General features: G+C 39.7%; 1 protein-coding gene across 2 annotated transcripts; it reads right to left on the reverse strand.

Moving 5' to 3' along the window:
* Nucleotides 1–325: 325 nt before the first annotated feature.
* Nucleotides 326–19,928, reverse strand: NMI (N-myc and STAT interactor). Of its 2 annotated transcripts, none has more exons than XM_054548851.2 (9): nt 19,823–19,928; nt 19,431–19,638; nt 12,722–12,807; nt 11,802–11,897; nt 8,674–8,836; nt 5,595–5,701; nt 5,321–5,507; nt 1,488–1,594; nt 326–736 (listed from the first exon to the last, which is right to left on the reverse strand). In XM_054548851.2, the coding sequence occupies exons 3-9, from the start codon at nt 12,800–12,802 to the stop codon at nt 554–556; spliced, it is 924 nt and encodes a 307-aa protein (XP_054404826.2). In that variant the 5' UTR covers nt 12,803–12,807; nt 19,431–19,638; nt 19,823–19,928; the 3' UTR covers nt 326–553. The 2 variants fall into 2 exon arrangements, with proteins under 2 accessions (XP_054404826.2, XP_054404825.2); XM_054548850.2 differs by lacking the exon at nt 19,823–19,928 and adding an exon at nt 19,724–19,774.
* Nucleotides 19,929–21,459: the final 1,531 nt, after the last annotated feature.

A 21,459-nucleotide genomic window follows, 5' to 3' on the forward strand; every position in this document is an offset into this window, starting at 1 on the left:
CACTTGGCACTTGGGTGAACAAAAATTCAAGAAAAAGATCACACTCAGCTCTGAGAACCTTTAGAGTTGTGGAGTGAAATACTATGCACAGTGGGAAATGGTTGCTCTTGAAGTCCTTCGAATCTTCAGTTGAGTTTACAGGAATCACAAACTGCTGAATGTAACTGCCTTTGTTTTGGAAAATGTTAAGAGTCAAGTCTGCATATTGGTGGGCATGGGGCCACAACTGAGTTGGCCCACAAGACCATAACAGGATGAGCCAGCACTGGCAGGGGACATCTGAATCACTTAAGGTTGATTTCAGCAGACATGGCACCAATACACATAATCTATAAACAAAACTTTTTATTACAGTGCACTTATTGTAGTTGAAAAGATGCAGCACCGTTTGAAACAAAGAAGATTCAGAAACATGGAAATAAGTTTTGTATCTAAACATAAATGGATGGTAAAAATTAAAGTTTTCATTTTTTAAGGAAAAGCATATTCATTTTTGTCAAACATTTACAGTAATCCGGGTTAAAAAGCTATAGTTTTCATGATTCTGTTAAGTCTATTCTTCAAAGTATGCTATGTGAGGTTGACCTAGAGAACACTTGACCACATCTACTTCTCCACCTCCATTCTTTGCCCGTTGAAAGTGAATGTTAATTAAATCCTCCACAATTTCTTCATCCATTTGAATGCCTTCCATTCCCGTCAGAAGCACTGTCCTCTTAGATGTTCCTGAAAATACCTAAGAAGGAAAAAAATGATAAATAGAAAGATTTCTAAGAGCTTTGAATTACAAAACTTTACATTCATAATCTCTGCTTAATATTTTTTATTTTATCATAGAAGAGACAAGAAATCTTAGGAAGATTTTCCAAGCAAGAGAATATCCAAGTCAGATCTGAATTTTAGAAAGAGAACTCTGGTGGCATTATGAAACATAGAGGAAAGGAGGGATGCTCTGGGAACAGAAAGACCAGGTAAAGAGGTAGTCAAAAGTGGAGCTGGCAAGATTTAGTGACCAAATGAATGTTGGAGGTGAAGCAAACTGAAGAGTTAAGTATGAGTTCTAGCTTTTAAGTTGGTGGAGTAGGTAGATGGTGGTACCATTGGATACCTGAGAAGGAAGAGGAAAAGGGAGCAGGTCTGGGGTAAAGATAATGAGTTCAGAGAAAGTAGGCAGGAATTCTTTCTCATGCTCACTGACAGTAGACACATGAGAGAAATGCAGCTATGTCTCCATGTACAAAAATAAAAATTGTGCCATTATCTGAGTAATTTCAGTTTTAAAAATTGTATAATAAAGTACAGTTTTGCATTAAAATGCTCCTTCAAAAGACAAACTCATTTTGCACCAAGCAAAAATGAAGTAAAGAAACCATTTTGCTATCCCTCATTGATAAGATTCATAAGTAACAGACTCACAACAACTTTATTTTTTGTGGGGTGGGTTTGGGCAGTGAGTTCTGAAAATGAGAGAAAAGAGATGACTTTACCTGATACTTTTTCAAGTGTATTTCTGTGTATGGAGAAACAGTAACTCTATGGCAGGTTTGATTTATATAAAGAGGGTATTCTTTCTTTTTCAAAATCTTGTCAGCCACTAAAAGCAAAGCAAAAACAATACTTGTCTTTTTTATATCATAAGCATTTTTAACCAAGTTAAAACTTCCTTCAAAGAGAACACTATTACAGTAAATATTGAGTTAAAAGATTAATTTTTAAGAAATTCTAAAGCCCACTTTGAAGACTTCACAGTACATAATTTTGAAAACTACAAGACCAAACAATAATGAGGTTTAAAGGCTTCATTCCGTCTTGAATTATTCACTGCAGTCAATCAATGCACAAAGGGTTGCAATGTCCTCAGACAGATCTACTTTGAGCTATAAAAAATACGATAGTCTTTTGCAGAAAGTAACCCACTCATCTAACAAGACTGGAACGTTTCCCAGTTTCTCAAAAGCTGTAAGTGAAAACTATGATTAGAATACTATATACATTTTTTCAATATATTCAATAAACTGAAGTAATGATGTTAACCAAAGCAGGGAGGGGATTGAATGTCATCTAGAAAAACTGAAAGGAAATAAAAATTCATCAGTTTTCTACAACACACAAAGAATAGTCTATTTTTTAGCAGTATTTTTTTCTCCTAGAGTGGTGAAAGGATGTGTGTCAAGACTGTAACGTTTAACAAAAACAGTTCTTGGGAATATCCAACCATCTCACTCATCTACCTTGGATCAGCAATATTGTACAATGATTAAGAGTGTAGGCCCTCATTGGCGAGAATATGGAGAAATTGAAACCCTGAGGCATTGCTGATAGAAATGTAAAATGGTACAGCCACTGTAGAAAACAGTATGACAGTTCCCCAAAATATTAAAATAGAACATGATATGATCCAGCAATTCAACTTCTGGGTATATACCCGAAACAACTGAAAGCAGGGACTTGGACAGATACTTGCTTGTTAATGCTCAGAGCAGTATTTTTCACAATAGGCAAAAGGTGGAAGCAACCCAAGTGTCCACCAACAGATGAATAGATAAACAAAATGGATATATAAAATACACACACACGGAGAATATTATTCAACCTTTAAAAAGGATGAAATTCTGATACATACCACAACATGGATGGACCCTGATAACATTATGCTAACCAAAATAAGACAGACAGGAAAAGGACAAATATTGTATAATTCCACTTGAATGAGGTACCTAGAATAGGCAAATTCATAGAGACAGAAAGTAGAATGGTGGTTACCAGGGGCTGGAAGAAGAAGTAATGGAGAATTATTGTTAAATGGGTACAGAGTTTCAGTTTGGGGTGATTAAAAAGTTCTAGAGATGGATATTGGTGATGGTTGTACAACATTGTGAATGTACTTAGTACCCTTGAATTGTACATTTAAAAATTATTAAAATGGTAAATTTTATGTTATATATATTTTATCACAGTTAAAAAAAAAAAAGAGTACAGGTCCTGAGTCAAACAGACCAGCTTCAGTCCTAGCTCTGCTACTTATGAGCTATGTGGCCTTGGATATGTTGCTTGACTTCTTAAAGCCTCAGTTTCTTTTTCTGTAAAATAAGCATAATTACAGTACCTACCCTGTAGATTATTGTGATGAGTCAGTAAGACACAGTTTATGAAGTATCTGGCATATTTATCTCCAGAATACCTTCATATCCTTCAGTAGTTACCTGTTGGATAACCTATAACCTACAGAAGTATTTTTCCCCATCTGGCTAGATGTAACCTCTAGGAGAACATCCCCAGATGGCCCAAGGACACAGGTTCCAAAGCTAGTATTATCTCTCACAGTAGAGTTATAAATTTCATTCTAGTTTATTTTATTTTATTTATTTTATTTGGGTTTTTTTGAGACTGAGTCTCACTCTGTCACCCAGGCTGGAATGCAGTGATGCAGTCTTGGCTCCCTGCAACCTCCAGCCCCCAGGTTCAAGCAATTCTCCTGCCTCAGCCTCCCAAGTAGTTGGGACTATAGGCATGAGCCAGCACATCCGCTAATTTTTGTATTTTTAGTGGAGAAGGGGTCTCACGATGTTGGCCAGGCTGGTCTTGAACTCCTGGACTCAAGTGATCCACCCGCCTCAGCCTCCCAAAGTGCTGGGATTATAAGCGTGAGCCACTGCGCCTGGCCAGATTTTTTAAAATCCAAGATATAGACAAACTAACAGCAAACAGGCTAAATGAATACAGGAATTTGGCAAATTAAAATCTGGATGCTTGACTATGGAAATTTCCACCAAGTTATTGTTCATTTCCAAGACAACATATTACGGTAGCCCTCGAGACCCCTTCCTTTTATAGCTCTCCCTAGCACATCCCACCAGGATGTCCTAAACATCATCCAAAAGCTCAGGTCAAAAATGCGTATTGGGCTGAGAGTGGTGGCTCATGCTTGTAATCCCAGCACTTTGGGAAGCCAAGGCGGGCGTATCACTTGAAGTCGGGAGTTCCAGACCAGCCTGACCAACATGGTGAAACCCCATCTCTACCAAAAATACAAGAATTAGTCAGGCATGGTGGCATGCACTTGTAATTCCAGCTACTTGGGAGGCTGAGGTGGGAGAATTGCTTGAACCCAGGAAGCAAAGGTTGCAATGAGCTGAGATAGTGCCACTGCACTCCAGCCCGGGTGACAGAGCAAGACTCTGTCTCACAAAAAAAAAAAAAGAAAAAAAGGATATTAACATGTTTTAATGTGCCCAGAGAAAAGCCTGGAAAGACACCCAAATAACCATAACTAACTAAATAGTAGGAGAAAGGGAAGTTTGAGGAAATATCTCTTTTTTTTTTTTTTGGAGACGGAGTCTCACTCTGTCGCTCAGGCTGGAGTGCAGTGGCGCAGTCTCGGCTCACTGCAACCTCCACCTGCTGGGTTCACGCTATTCTCCTGCCTGAGCCCCCCGAGTAGCTGGGATTACAGGTGTGAGCCACCACACCTGGCTAATTTTTTTGTATTTTTAGTAGAGACGGGGTTTCACCATGTTAGTCAGGCTGGTCTCGAACTCCTCACCTCGTGATCTGCCTGCCTCAGCCTCCCAAAGTGCTGGGATTACAGGCATGAGCCACCGGGCCCGGCAGAAGTGTCTCATTTTTACTAAATGTATGTTCTTCTGTATTATTTCACCTTCCTTTAAAAAGCATGCATTACTTTGTCATGAAAAAATCTAATCCATCAATTTTTTTTTTTTTAATTTTGTTTTTTGAGACAGGGTCTCACTCTGTCTCCCAGGCTGTAGTGCAGTGGTGCAATCACAGCTCACTGCAGCCTCGACCTCCTGGCCTCAAGTAATCCTCCCACCTCAGCCTCCTGAGTAGCTGGGACCACAGGCACGCACCACTATGCCTGGTGATCTCGGCTCACTGCAACCTCCACCTCCCGGGTTCAAGCGATTCTCCCTGCCTCAGCCTCCCAAGTAGCTGGGATTACAGGCACTCGCCACCATGCCTGGCTAATTTTTGTATTTTTAGTAGAGATGGAGTTTCGCCATGTTGGACAGGCTGGTCTTGAACTCCTGACCTCAAGTGATCCGCCTGCCTCTGCCTCCCAAAGTGCTGGGATTACAGGGGTGAGCCACTGCACCCTGCCTATTTGTAGCAATATTATCTTTCCTAGTACTGTCCCTGGAAATAATGTCCTACACTCTACTATTTTATAAGGTTTTTTAAAATCCCCAATTATCATGCTAATACATTCCAAATAAAAGAAGTAGAATAGGAATTCTTTCAGAAACAACAGAACATGACTGAAATGGCAGAGTGTCTGTTAACCTTCTACACCCTTGAGTACCTCCAATCTCCACAAACATGATGACTGCACTCCCGGACTGTCTGTCGTAGTCTATGCAGTCCACCTCTCCGCCTCCATTTCGGGACTTTGAAAAGCTCAGCTCTAGTTTGTCTCTCATTTGATCTTCAGGCAATGTGTCAGGAATTTCAGTAACATTGATTTTCATTTTAGAAACTTCTACATAAACCTGGAAAATGATTTGATGTTCAGAAATATGGATGAGAGAAGTGCTTGTGATGAACAGAAATCCAAAAAATTTTAATCATCCTGTTACCTGGAATCTGACTCCTGAGTTTAACAGAACTGGCTTGGCCGTAACCTCCAGATTTACATCTTTTATCTGCACCTGATGTTTACTCATGCTTACCACATTTTGAGCAACTGAAAAATAATTCAGGAAGGAAGTATTAATTTCCAATATTTTAAGAATTGTTATGCTTTTGGTTTAAGAACAAATTATCCTGAATATTTTTAATTTTCTTTAATATTAAAGAGTCTAATTTTAAAAATTTGGCGGGGGTGGGGTTCCAAGTGATAATGGTCTTGCCACCAAAGTAGAATATATATTTTGGGGCGTCAGGGGGAAGGGGGACCAGATCTCACTCTGTCACTGAGGCTGGAATGCAGTGATGTGATCATAGCTCACTGTAACCTCAAACTCCTGGGCTCAAGAGATCCTCCCACCTCAGCTTCCAGAATAGCTAGGATTACAGGTGCATGCCACCACGCCTAGCTAATTTTTTTAACTTTTTGTAGAGACGAGGTCTCACTTTGTTGCCCAGGCTGCTCTGGAACTCCTGGACTCAAGCAATTCTCCTGCATCAGACTCCCAGACAAAGTTCTGGTATTACAGGGATGAGCCACTGTTCTTGATCCCAAAGTAGAATATATTAATGTCAAAGTACATCAGCAAAATCACAATGTAGAAGTTCTCAAGTTCTAGATTCATCTCATAAGATGAATCTTTTCTCTTATCTCTTAAGAGATAAGCCTAACAATCATCCAGAATTCATATATCACTTCAGCTCAGCCACATATCCTTCCTTCCACTATTAACCATTACCAGGGGATTCCCCTAGTACATTAATGCACAGCCAGAAATTCTCCCATGTTCAGTAAGGTGGGAAAACTTTCATGGCTAAGTGTCATTTGTACAATTAGTCTTGATTTTACTTAACCTTATCATTTGTTACTCCTTAATATGTTACAAGCACCAGAGCAATATATATTCATTTGCTCTGTCTTCTCAAGGATTACATGTTAAAGACTACATAGGCTGGAATATCAAAGAGTGAGTCTTTTTTTTCTGTCATACCTAATGACGACTTCCACTTTCGCAAAAATGCTCCTGAAATCATTCTTTAAAAAGTTGATAGTCCTGCTATATTGATCACAAAGCTGTCAAGTCTAATTTACCTGTGCAAATGGGAGAGGTTTAGTAAAATGCTAAAAGTCACTAGCACTCCAAAAGGCAACTCTATGTCAATTAAAAATGTGAGTGGGCATTTATTTTTAATTGTGTGGCATGAGTTTATAATACTTCACTTGTTGATATTTGGGGCTGCTATTCCAAGGTATCATGAAAATAAGTGACATTCACTCTCTGTCTTATAAAACTTCACATGTGTTTATGACAACCAGACCAGATGGCAGCACATCACAGCTGGAGGAAGAGAAAAAAAGGGCCAGAAGGCAGGGCCTTGGCCATGTGGGAATTCAACTCACTGTACCAAAATATGACTCTATAACTTGGATGATGGTTTTTTGTTTTTTGTGTGTTTTTGTGTTTTTTTGCTAATGACAACAGACAATAACAGAAAATATCAATGAGTAATACTCAGATGATCCTCTTTCCCTCCCACTCTTCCACAAACCCCCAACATCTGGTGATCTGATACAGCTGAGAGGGACCGCTTGTGTTTCAACCTTTGTGACTCTGACAATCAAGAGCCAACTCCTACTTAATTGTGTTTCAAATCTACTGCTGTCCCAGGAGATCGGGAGCTCAGAGCCAAGTGAAGTGTAGAAGCAATGATGTAGGTGCTTTTAGAGAATTCCATTTCCAACATTCCCAGGAAACTGCTGTGCAGAAACCCTGCCTTCCAAATCCTCATTTATATCTATCTTTTAGTTATATCCCGATTACCAGTCGCCAATATAAGTCCTGGACTCGTCTTCTACCTGTAGCAGTAGCTCCAGGGTGAAGGAAAACATATTGGCGATGCATGTCTTCTACGCGCAGATACTGACCTGCTGGAATGCCTTTCCTTTTAACATTTATTTTCAGGCTACAGTGGTGCGCAGTTTTGAGGAGACATGGGTGATAGACTGTCAGAATATGAGCACTGGAAGGGCTGGGAACACCATCTGGTCCCTCACCACGTAACTTAAATAAAAGAACAAAGGCCCGGGCTGGTGGCCTACCGAGAGAAATATTGGCCCAGTGGAAGTACATGGACTCTCAGGGTTTGGCTCTCAGCTCTGCAATTAACCATATAGACTTTAAGCAAGTTAATTATCTTCTTTAAGCTTCTGTATCCTTATCTGAAAAATTCCTAACATGTAGCAACAACTAACATCCATTAAGTTTGTATTAAGTGTCCAACATTGTGCTAAGTATTTTATCAACATTTCTCATTTAATACTCAGAGCAGCCTCATGAAGTAGGTACTACCATGAAGCACCTGTATAAAACCCTGAGGTTTATAAAGAACCTATCCCAAATCATGCTTCTAGGAAGGGACAAGGCAGGCACTCAAAGCCAGATCCTCCCCACTCAGGAACCCCTAGCTCTGAACAGGGGCCCTCACCATGGCAGACTTAGCAAACATTAGGTCTCATCCCAAATCTCTAACTCCCAGGTTCTTCTCATTCATTGGCTATGTGCCCTTAGGTAAATCACTTAAATATCCTCAGAATCTGTTTTCTTGGCTCTGGCATGTCTATATTTAAAGTACACAATAATAACTATCCTATCCTCCTACATTTATGGAATTGTGTGAGTCTAAAATGTGATAATGTCTCTGAGAACTGTACAGCTCTACTACCTTGAAATACTACTATCATTATTTGGAGGTAGCATGTGGAGTAGAAAGAGGCTGGTATTGGACATCATCATAGCACCTGGATTTAAGTCCCACAGTCATGGCTTTCTGAATAAGAGATCATATTCAAGGCACTTGTCTCAGAGTCAGTTTTCTCATCTGTAAAATGGGAATAATCATACCTGCCTCAGAACATCACTATGAGGATAAGAAATAATATAAGTGAAGTAATATTAGCGAAGTAATAGCTAAATGTCTATTAAAGTGCTTTCCAAATAACATGGTCATATTTTTTAACATTAGTCATACCTTCTTCTTTTTCAAAGGTGATAAGTGCTTGTCCTTTTTGTAGCTCATAAGGAACTTTCGAGCTCACTTGAAATGAACAGGAGATATTTGACAACTGGCTGTCATTCTCAGGAGTTTCAACTGATAAGAATTTCATCTTTGTTTCAGGAATATCCTCTTTAATCTAATCCAAATGAAAATGTTTGATTAAAATCAAGACGAGAAATAACTTAAGTCCTTCCAATGATAATGTAATTTGGTCATCCAATAATTCACTCCCCACTAATTTTAGAATCTTGTAGAATATTGAGTATGGTCTTATTTAACATCTTTAGTAATTGCTTTTTCCCATGTAAGTACTCAGTAATCAAATGTTGATCTTTTAATATCATTTCACAGATGAAATTAAAAATATATAATCCTCTCACTTTTTTCTAATCAATGTTTAAACTGTCAATATTATATGGTGTTCAGTTCTAAAGCCTACATCATTCATGTAAATAAGGACTTTTTAAATAAGTGCCAATAATAGACTATCTCAAAAGGAAATCATTAGATAGTATGTTTAATTTTGCTGCAAAGTATGAAATATAGTGTTGGGTATAATATGGTATTTCAAATCCAGATAATTTCATCCAAAAAGAAAGACTCCAGAATTAGATAATTTTATTTATTTATTTATTTATTTTGAGACAGAGTCTCACTCTGTTGCCAGGCTGGAGTACAGTGGTGTGATCTCGGCTCACTGCAACCTCCACCTCCCGGGTTCAAGCAATTCTCCTGTCTCAGTCTCCCGAGTAGCTGGAACTACAGGCATGCGCTACCATACCGAGCTAATTTCTGTATTTTGTAGTTTTAGTAAAGACAGGGTTTCACCTTGTTGGCCAGGATGGTCTCTTGACCTCATGATCTGCCTGCCTTGGCCTCCGAAAGTGCTGGGATTACAGGCGTGAGCCACCACACCTGGCCCAGAATTAGATGATGTTAAATTTATCAAATTTAAAAATTCCACCTTCCCCAACACCTGCCCATCAACTTTTTAACCATTACCACAACTTAGGTTTATAAAAAATGAGAAGGGACAGTATCAACAAAAATTGTAAGCTGAGGCTAGGCAGGTGGCTCACACTCGTAATCCCAGCACTTGGGAGGCCGAAGGAGGCAGACCACCTGAGGTCAGGAGTTTGAGACCAGCCTGGCCAACATGGTAAAACCCATCTCTACTAAAAATACAAAAATTAGCTGGGCGTGGTGGCAAACGCCTGTAATCCTGGCTATTCAGGAGGCTGAGGCAGGAGAATCGCTTGAACCAGGGAGGCGGATGTTGTAGCGAACCGAGATCGCACCACTGCATTCCAGCCCGGGCAACAAGAACAAAACTCTGTCTCAAAAAAAAAAAAAAAAAAAAATTGTAACCTGAAAGGTAAAGGTAGGTGGTTATACTTAGCTGCTTAGAATTATTGGGATTAACAGATTTATATAACTACACATAAATGCACAAATGAGATAGATGCTTGCATTTCTATTTCCCATGGTTATTTTACATGCTGAAAATAACACAGAGATTAGAAATATTCAGTGAGTCATTTGATTTAATCTGACATTTATTCTTTGCCTTTAGGCATAACTCCAGTGGAACTTCTGATTACGGTAAGGCTGACATCAAAACTGTCTACAATGTCTGAGAAAAGGCAGAGTGTTACCCAATAATGCAGAAATACCCAGTATATGCTGAGGAGCCAAGGGCTTTCTGAAGTTAGAGTGAGAAAGCTTGATTCTATTTCTGACCACACTGTGACAGACAGCAAATTCACTTAAGCTCTCTGATCACAGGTTTGGTCCTCTGCAAAGTGGGTCGACTAGGGCTGGCTGGTTTCTAAAGGCTCTTTGAGTTGTAAGACTGCATGATTCTAGCTCCAGTCTGAGAAGTAACCAGAATCTTAACAGAGTCTTCTGCACAGTCACCCATCTCATAAACACAGAAAACCTCACTTCCTGATATTTAATATCCTATCTCCCACTTCAGAAACAAAAAGTGTCAATGCTTTAATTTTTTTTTTTTTTTAGGCGGCTCCTCGCTCTGTCGCCCACGCTGGAGCACACTGACGCGATCTCAGCTCACCTCGACCTCCGCCTCCCAGGTTCAAGCAATTCTCTGCCTCAGCCTCCCAAGTAGCTGGGATACAGGCACCCGCCACCAAGCCTGGCTAATTTTTTTTTTTTTTAGTAGAGACAGGGTTTCACCATCTTAGCCAGGCTGGTCGTGAACTCCTGACCCCATGATCCACCCGCCTCAGCCTCCCAAAGTGCTGAGATTACAGGCGTGAGCCACCGCACCCAGCCTCAATGCTTTAATTTTTTAACAATCTGAGTTGTTAAGAAAAAAAATGGGTGAAAATTATGTATAATTAAAATACAGGAAAATTTAGGAGAGAATTTAAATGATGAGGATTAATATATGTCCAATTTTTTAAACCGTGAAACTCATTTAAATTACCAAAGCACCTTGGATGAGAAGAATTATAAAAGAACTCAGTGAGAAAAGCCAGAATTTGATCCAACAGTAATTTGCTAATGACCATCTTTTTTTGGTAAATTTTATTTTTTGTTTTTGTAAATTTATTAAAGTGTACGTAAATAATAGAAAAATGCATGTATCATAAGTACAGCAAGATGAAATTTTACAAAGCTAACACACGTGATTGGCATGCAGATGATAGGCAGAACATGACAACACCCCAGAAACCCCCTTGGGTTCCCTTCTGGGTCTTACCTGCTTCCAAAATAGCCACTGTTTTAACTTCAAACATCCTGCTTTTGCTTAATTTAAAGGGAGGCATATGGTATGCCCTCTTCTGTCTTTTTTGTGTTAACATTGTGTTTATGAAACTCATTTGTGTTGCTGCATGTCATTATGATCTGTTCATTCTCATTGCTGTGTAGTTTTCTATCATATGACTATACCCCAATTCACTAATTCGTTCTACTATGAAGGAATCATTGGGTTGTTTTCCATTTTGAACTATTACAAATGGTGGTGCCATGGATGATGATAAGGTTTTAAAAATGAATTTTGTATAATTAAAATGCTTTTTCCAAAAACCATGCATCCATCAAAAATGTAGTATATAAAATAATTAAGAGAGTACCTGGAATTCTTTGGTAGCCTCTTGTAACTCCATTTCAAGCTTTTGGATCTCCTTCTTTAGTTGAATATTTTTCTTTGTAATTTCATCAATTAGTCCCTTAAAAATACCAAATGGTACCAAAGAAAGTAAATAATCCCTGAACTCATTTTTCTGAATGAACTAAAGACTATAAATTTCTCTCATCCTGACCAAAGAAAGATATTAGACAGTCTCAGAATAAATATGACTATGTGAATAATGCATTTGTTGAATACTTTACATCAGCACCTGTCTATTCTAACATTGCCAAGTAGTACTATCTCCATTATATAAATCAGGAAACCACCTTTTACACTAGACCAAAGTCACAGAAATTTGTACAGTTAAGGCAAAGATTGAGATCAGATCTTCTGAATATTACTTCAGTGCTGCATCAACTCCTTTCCTAGCTATTTGTGACCACGATAAGACTTTTAAACTGCACTGTAATAGCGGACATATTCTGGGGCAGTTTGTTGGTGGTGGTGGTGTTGTTTTTGTTCTTAATTATCTGTGATTCCCATAGTATCCCATAGTACACAGCTACCTTAACGAGCCAGACATATGACCTTGGGGAAGTGGTTTAAGCTACCTGGGCCTCTGTTCCCTCTTGGGGTCTAATGAGATAATTGCTAACTATGCTCTTAACTCGTTGATGCAAATCCAAGAAATGAGGGTGTGAGTGAGGAAGCAGCTAGTGTTGTAAGCCTTATAAGAGAAAGAATAAAAATATGACACTTCTTGTAAGGCTTAAATAACATAATGGAAGTTAAAAAATTTTTTAAAGCCTAACAGCCTCCCAAGTTCAAGGTAATGTTGGACAAAGACATACAAAACAACCTTACTGCAAAACTAATAGATATAAAATAATTTTTAATAATACCCAGTAATTTCCTTTTTACCTTATTTTGTTCATCTTTTATAAATTCATCTGGCGAATGCTCCTTAAGAATTTGTTGTGTGTTGTCTTTATCAGCTTCCATGATTCCTTAATATTATAAAAAATAAATATTGTAAGCATAGCATATATACACAAATTTAAGAACAAAGAAATAACAACTTTTACCCTTTTATGGAAGAAACATCTCTTCTTTGCTATATCTTTTTTTCCCATCATCAAAGGCTTTATTATCATATGGCTTATATCCAAACAAAGTCTGCATTTCAATAACTCCTTTTTTTTTTTTCTTTTTTTGAGACAGAGTCTCACTCTGTCGCCCAGGCTGGAGGGCAATAGTGCGATCTTGGCTCACTGCAACCTCTGCCTCCCAGGTTCAAGTGATTCTCCTGTCTCAGCCTCCCAAGTAGCTGGGATTACAGGTACCTGCCACCATGACCGGCTAATTTTTGTATTTTTAGTAGAGATGGGGTTTCACCATGTTGGTCAGGCTGGTCTTGAACTCTCGTCAAGTGTTGCACCCCCCCTCGGCCTCCCAAAGTGCTGGGATTACAGGCGTGAGCCACAGCGCCTGGCCAGTATTTCAAATAACTTTCATACCTATAATATATAAAAAGATTCTAAAAATCCTTTGCTTTTCAACAAAATAATATACAGAAAGTAATGAACATTAATGTTCCTTTGTAGTTCATATTCCAACCATAATATCATGCTCCATTTTAAATGAATACTATTTTGGTTTTCCAACGTTTTTCAAAGGTTTTGATTAAAATATTTAATTCTCCCTATTGTTCTCCCCAAATGTAAACAAAGTCAAGAGGCCTCCAACATATGCTTTCTCTACACAGGTGTTCTTACCTGAAGCTTTCACTAACTCTCCCGCTGGGTCCATAAACATGGATTGGGAAGAAATTACATGTTTATTTCTAATAACCTCTAATTGAAGCTTAGCATTCTCTTCAATTATGAATATGGTAACAAACTACAGTAGTATTCACAGCACCTGTGATAGTCACCAGTAGAAAGCACAGATAGTTTCATAGAATATTGTTGCAGATATGCTAAAATAGTTTGTGTTTAACATTGCTTCTACATTAGTTACTAACCTCACCACTAGGTCTTGTAATATATTGTAATACATTGATATATATCCCTGTATCAAACATTTGCTTTTTAAATATTCTGATAACCATATTTCAATACAATTGATTTCTGGCTGGGCGCCGTGGCTCATATCTGTAATCCCAGCACTTTGGGAGGCCAAGGCAGGTGGATCACAAGGTTAAGAGTTTGAGACCAGCCTGGCCAACATGGTGAAACCCCATCTCTACTAAAAATACAAAAAAAATTAGCTGGGCGTGGTGCCAGGTGCCTATAATCCCAGCCATATTTCAATACAATTGATTTACTTTGTAATTCTATGTATTTTATTTTATGCATTTAATTTTTTTTTTAGATAGGGTCTCACTTTGTTGCCCAGGCTGGCGTGCAGTGAGGCACGAACACGGCTCACCGCAGCCTCAACATCCCAGGCTCACGTGATCCTCCCACCTCAGCCCCCCAAGTAGTTGGGACTACAGGTATGTGCCACCATGCCCAGCTAATTTTTGTATTTTTTGTAGAGATGGGTTTTTGCCAAGTTGCCTAGACTGGTCTCGAACTCCTGGTCTCAAACAATCCGCTCCCCTTGGACTCCCAAAGTGCTGGGATAAGCCACCATGCCTGTCCCCGCAAAATTTTTTTTTTTTTTTTTTTTTTTTGGAGAAAGGCCCATAGGATTTGCCAAGCTTGCAAAGGAATCCAAAAAAAATTTTTAAGAACTCTTGCCTACATATGAATTTACTGAGATGAAAAACTCTAAGATCAAAAATGGGACAAAGGATATCATGATTCTATGTTTTTAGATACACATTAATAAACAGTCTGCAATATAATTTTCCAAGATTTCAAGTGGCTAAATTCTCAATATTCTTGAAAAAGAAATAAAAGACATCTATTCCTCCTTAAAAATAAAATAGAAGACTAGCAAAAACTTAGCCATGTCTTAGTTTAATGAACACAGGAGTGTCAAAAAAAAGAGGAGAGTCACATAACACCCAGGTCTTGGTTTCTAATAATATTCTTCAATAAAAGAAACCAGGGCTCATTGGAGCAATGGCTGATTCTAGGTCTGGGGTATAAAATACACAAAATAAGCCTGGAATATCTTGTAGTGCCAGAAAAGTAAAAAGCACTAAAACACATGCACAGACACATACAATATGATGGGAGTATGTCAAAGGGACACGGGGACCCAACTGAAAGGGCTCCAGTGGCCAAAGGTACATACACAGAATTGATCAAGTAAGTAAATATATGGAGGATGATAGGAGCCAAGTTTTTCGCCATCAGAGAAGATAATTATAAATATGGAAAGGGAGAAAACGAGAATAAATACTGTTGATTGGAACCAGATTTCAATGTAATCCTGCAGCTGTGGTTTCTGATTGATGATTGGGATAGATAGATAGATAGATAGATAGATAGATAGATAGATAGATAGATAGACAGATAGAAATACCTATGTGTGATTACCTGGGCATGGTGGTGCGCACCTGTAATCCTAGCTACTCGGGAGGCTGAGGCAGGAGAATCGCTTGAACCCGGCAGGCAGAGGTTGCAGTGAGTCAAGATTGCGTCACGGCACTCCAGCCTGAGCGACAGAGCGAGACTCCATCTCAGAAAAAAAAAAAAAAAAAAAAAAAGCAATGCCCATGTGTGTATCTTGTGTATATACAAATACATATATACCCTAGCTCTGTCTGCTGAGAAGGCCTGGGAGAGCAGATACAACCACAATGAACAATGAGCGCACTCAGCACCCAGACTTTGGTTTCTAATACTATTCTCCACCAAAAGGAACCAGGACTCTTTAGAGAAATGGTTGATCCCAAAACCAGGACAGAAAAACTGCAAGATGAGCCTGGGACATCTTATGATGCCAAAAAGCAAGGAAATGCTTAAAGAATGATGACAACATGTCGAAAGGACACAGAATCCACCTTGAGATGGTTTTCAGTGGCCAAATCTGGGGATAAATTAAAGATTAAAATAGATAATGGTAGTAATGATTAAATCTGTTGATTAAAGTAAAAAACTGAGTCCAGATAAATTAGAAATTTTGATGAAGAAAAGAATTTTTAGTTATCTTCAAAATAGTTCCCCACAAAATGTTTATTAATTTCAAAGAAGAAAAGAGTAACTCTACACTGGAGAAGTCTGGCAGACATCAACATAATGAGATAATCAAAGTAAATAATGAAATAAATCAAAATAATGTAACATATTACAAGGTGCACTGAGAACACAATGTAACTTCTACGATAGTCCTGCCAAAGATGCATAATCTGAATCTAAGCTGAGGAAACATCAGACAAACTCAAATTGAGGGGTTCTACAATACAACTGCCCTGTTCTCTTCAAAAGTTTCAAGTTCAGAAGGACAAGGAAAGACTAAGAAATGTCCATACTGAAGGCGATTAAAGAGACCTCACAACTAAGTAGAAAGCATGATCCTCAACTGGATCCTTTTGCTATCATTGGGGCTCAGAAACTGATACCCAGAAGTATGGCATTTTGACATGCTGAACTGAAGATGGCTCAAGGTCTCTCTGACCTCCCCCTCCTCCTCTGTCTCTCCCAAAGCACAGGATGAAAGTGCACTGATGTTCTCTTATCTGCCTAAATGTGGGACCTGCCAGAAAACAGAACAATTACCTCTAGTCCCTTCCCTGAGTTTTTAATTCTGAATTCATATCACAGAAAGAAGACTGAAGTCTGTCAATAAACCTGGGTTACAACCACTGTCTGCTCTGCAAGCCCAACAGGCTTTGTCCGAGGCCATTGTATGTTCTTCGAGTCCCTTGAATTCCTTTAAAATCATTTACTAACCCCCTATAATCATCCACACTTCCCCATCTGCCTTTCCCCTAAAAAGTAGGGAATATAACCATCTGTACCCCATTGTGCAATATAATCACTATGTGATTTTTTCCCTGTGCACATTAATAAATTTGTACGCCATTTCTCCTATTTAATCTGCCTTGCCCTTCAGAGAGCAAAGAGGAAGTTTTCCCTTGACCCTTACACTATCCAAGACATTATCAGGACAACTGGTGAAATTCACATTGGATCTGATTATTAAATTGTAGTAACGCAGCACTCCACATTCCTGATTTTGATGACTGTATTGTGGTTATGTTGGAGCACATCTTTTTTGTAGGAAATATATACTCAGGTATATAATGAAAGATGATAGGTCACCAGATTGGAAATTTATTCTTAAATAATTTAGGAAAAGGAAAAGTTGTTTTACTGTACTTGCAACTTTTCTGTAAGTTTGAGATGCCCTGAGACGATATATATATATAAGTATATATATATTTAAACCACATCTCTCTCTCTCTGTCACACACACACACACACACACACACGCATACATATATACATATATATCGCTATTGTATCAACAACTGCAAAATCTTCCTAATGGTCAGCCATGGTCTGATACATTCTAATTTCAACTCACTTTCCCGTCCTATTTAGTCAATTCCTCAACCCAGTTCCCTAACCACACTGAACACTTGGATAGTTCCTTTTCTTTCCTCTGTCCCTCAAACTGTCACATCCTTCCTCCTCTCCCAATTTTAATCTCCATCTAATGAAATCTTACTGTTCTTCAAGGTCCATTCCAAATTTTCCCCAAGTTCCCGAAGCCTTTTCTGATTCCCCCGAAGGATGTTACTCCCCCTCCTTTATCTCCTTTGCTGCGCTTTAATTATGTGTGTACCTACGTCATTTTCCATGACACGTCAGTAAAGATGTTGAGGGCTGGTACCATGTCTACTCCTCCCTGCAGACCTTCAGAGCACTTTCTCAGTATAAGCTTACACACTGAAAACACTCCATTTAGAGAATTATGTGGTATCTTGACTTAAGTATTTGTTGTACTCAGGACATCACATGTATATGAAGTCCTCTTATTACATTTCAGAAGACAGAAACTGCAATGTTATTTAATTGCTTTTTATTTTTATTATTGTGACAATGCCAATATTCCCACGAGCCTGTAATAAAGGCTCTCAGCATAAATGGTCTACTATCTAACACCACCAGAACCCTTTTGGCATCTTTAGCGTCTGGATACTTTTGCTCTATGCATGAGTGGGATGTATGGTCATTCCTTTCATGCAATCATGTAGTAGGCAAAACAATGGCTCCCTCAAAGATGTCCACATCCTAATCCCAAGAATCTGTGATTATGTTAGTTTATATTGCAAAGGAGAATTAAGGCTGCAGATTGAATTAAGGTTGCTAATCAGCTTGCTTTTAAATATGGAGAGCATCCTGGATTATCTGTGCGGGCCCAGTGTAATCATGAGGCTACTTAAAAGTGAAAGCGGAAGACAGAAGAAGAATCAAGAGTGAGATGTGACCCCGGAAGAACTTTCAGAGGCGCAATGTTGCTGGCCCTGAAGATGGAGGACGGGCTACTGAGCCAAATAAGGTAGGTGGCCTCCGGAAGATGGAAAGGGGATTCACCCCAAGAGCTTCCAGAAAGGAAGGCAACCCGGCCAACACTTTTATTTTAACCCAGTGAGACCTCAGTAGGACTGCTACAGAATCCTAAGATAGTAAATTGTGTGAGTGTGTGTGTGTGTGTGTGTGTGTGTGTGTGTGTGTGCGTGCGTGCGCGCGCGCGTTCCTATGTGTTTAAGCCACTAAAGCCATGTAATTTGTTATGGCAGCGAATAAAAAAAAACTAATACAAATCACCATCACCGTATTTCCCTAATACAATCATATAACTGCGGTGCCAGGCCGTGTAGAATCGAATCTTCCTATATGCATGCCTGGCAGCAAAAAGAAAGAAAGGCAATAGAACGTCTGCCTGTTGTACAGACTGGAAATACAGTATTCTCCTTCGGATGTCTCCTTCAAGAAAAACCTTGCCTATTCTGAAACGCCAGCCATGACTGCACAACACTGCCCCTGCCAAGAATCGTTTTCTTAAGAAATCCGTTTTCCTAAGGACTATCTCCAGAGACACTCTGAGAAAACAGCGAGGGCCGGGCGCGGTGGCTCACGCCTGTAATCCCAGCACTTTAGGAGGCCGAGGCGTGCGGATCACGAGGTCAGGAGATCGTATCCATCCAGGTTAACACGGTGAAACCCCCGTCTCTACTAAAAATACAAAAAAAATTAGCCAGGCGTGGTGGCGGGCGCCTGTAGTCCCAGCTACTCTACTCGGAAGGCTGAGGCAGGGGAATGGCGTGAACCCCGGAGGCGGAGCTTGCAGTGAGCCGAGATCGCGCCACTGCACTCCAGCCTGGGCGACAGAGCGAGACTCCGTCTCAAAAAAAAAAAAAAGGGGGAAAACAGCGAGGAAACACAAATAACTTTATGTTTCAATTTCCTGAATGAAGCAAAGCAAACAAGTGACAAGGCTCGAAGCCCTGACGGCTCAGAGACTGCACAGCGGGCCCAGGAGCAGGTGCGCCCCCTCGAAGGCGGCGTGGCCTCTGCGGGCAGCTCCCGGGGAGCAGGGTCTCAGCTTCGGGGCTGTCCCATTCCCGTCGGCGCTGAGGTCTCCCACCTCCCTTTCCACCCCCGGCTCTCCAGCCCGGGACTGCCAGCGGCGGGAGTGGCAGTCCGGGAAGGGACTCCCCACTCACCCGAGTCCGCCCGCCGAGCGCAGCTCCCCAAGGCCCAGCGCGCCTGCCCTTCCCGGAAAACAGCAGCGCCCGAGACGCCGGAACCCCCGGAGGCACTGGAAGGGGAAGGCCCGGGTTGTCGAAACTGGCGCTGCTTCCTGCAGAAGCGCCTCGGGAGAGCTGCGGGGTCTTCCTGAGGAGGTGGCCCTCGCAGGAACAGCTTGGTTCCCTGCGAAAAGAAAAAGACAGTGAAAAAGAAAACTGCTTTAACGGCGATTTTTCTTTAGCACTTAACCACTGCTCAAATACTAAACCTGGTTGTCTCCAATGATGAGTCACTAACAGAAAAAAAAACTAATTTCACTTTCGATTTTTAAAAAGGGGTGGTTTTGCGGAGGAAAGCAGAAGTATACCTGAAGTTTCCGTACACACTAATTTTAGGGAACGCTTTCTAAAACCAGTTTTTTGCATGTATTTTATGAGGTATGTTGGAAAAGTGGATAGAAACCAAATAAAGTCAAAGCAGGAATCGCTCTTCATCAGATTGTAACTCTTTTGTAATTTCTTAGTCATTGTAACACTAGTTTACAAATGTTTACAGTCAGCACAAGATCGGCGTTTCTGTGTCTTTTGTAACATCCCCCCGGCCATGAAGTTGGGAAAGCTGTGGTGTCCCTGTTGGTTTCTGCGACCCATGTCCCTTGAAAATTTTCTTATAATCTCTTGTTTTGTTGTGGAGCTTGTAAATAAATACTTCACTAGGTGTGAACTTTTCCTTTGAAAATTCAAACATCTGGTTTATTTCAAGAACTGCAGTGTCTCTTAATCCCACACAAAGAACCACCCCACAGCTGCCCCGGCTCATAAATACAGATGTGGGAAGAAAATGAGTCAAAATTATTTCAAGGCATAAATTATAGGTTATCATGCTACCTAGTCACATATAATAACTGATATAGTGGTCTAAAATAGTTTAACAAAAGTAAAATTTCTTTGTATCAAAAAGGTTGATGGGAACCAGTTTAATGTGGTGACATTTCTTTTTCTTTTCTTTTCTTTTTTTTTTGAGATGAGTCTTGCTCTGTTGCCCAGTCTCCAACTCCTGAGCTCAAGCAGTCCTCCCACCTCCACTCCCAAGTAGCTGGGATTACAGGAATTCACGACTGCACCCAGATTGTTTGTACTTTTATTTTAATTTGGGGGCTAGGGGCAGGTATCTAACTGTTTCCCAGGCTGATCTTGAGCTCTGGCCCCAAGTGATCCCACCACCTCAGCCTCCTGTAAAATGGCATTTCTAAGTAAAAAAACGACTTCTTTGTGCTTATCAGACCAGTTAGAAAATACAAAAACTCCATCTGCTGCAACTTGAGAAAGAATTACTTTAGTTTTACCTTGAAATTTTAGAGGGAATATGAACTCTCCAGGTTATTTAGTTGAACTTCATTTCTTCTTATTTTTATTTTTTATAAGAAGATACTAAATGACAGGACCATGGCCAGAACAGGCCTAACTTCATATATTGACTCAGATTCTGTTTAAAAGGCAAATGATACAGGTGGAGGGGAAGTCTTTTTGGACACCTACATTCTAAAGCTGAGACATGTACTAACAGTCTGAATTTAACTCAGCTTCAAATCTGGTATTCTGAAAAGTGTTAGAGATCTGAAAATGAAGAGTTGGCTCCTGGACATATTATTAATAATTGTAATTGCTAACATCTACTAAGAACTCCTGGACATTTTATAAACCTTTTTGTTTTGCCAACAACAATATTAGATATAAGTATTATTCCCATTTCTTTTCACCTGTCTGAAGCAGTAGAGGAAACTAAGGCATAAAGAGGTGACCCAAAATCAAGCAGTTAATATATGGTGACAATGATATCATACTCTACTCTCAACAATATCTCCCAACTGTGTCCTAGGGTACATGGAGAACATGGAATTTTATGGCCCAATACAATTAGGAAATGCTGCATACTGAATCCACTTTTGGAAATTCACAATGCACATCGGCACATTAAGAGTTCCAAGAAATATTGCAGGGAAAA

This window comes from Pongo abelii, chromosome 11 (genome assembly GCF_028885655.2).
Source record: "Pongo abelii isolate AG06213 chromosome 11, NHGRI_mPonAbe1-v2.0_pri, whole genome shotgun sequence".
NCBI classification, from domain to species: Eukaryota; Metazoa; Chordata; class Mammalia; order Primates; family Hominidae; genus Pongo; species Pongo abelii.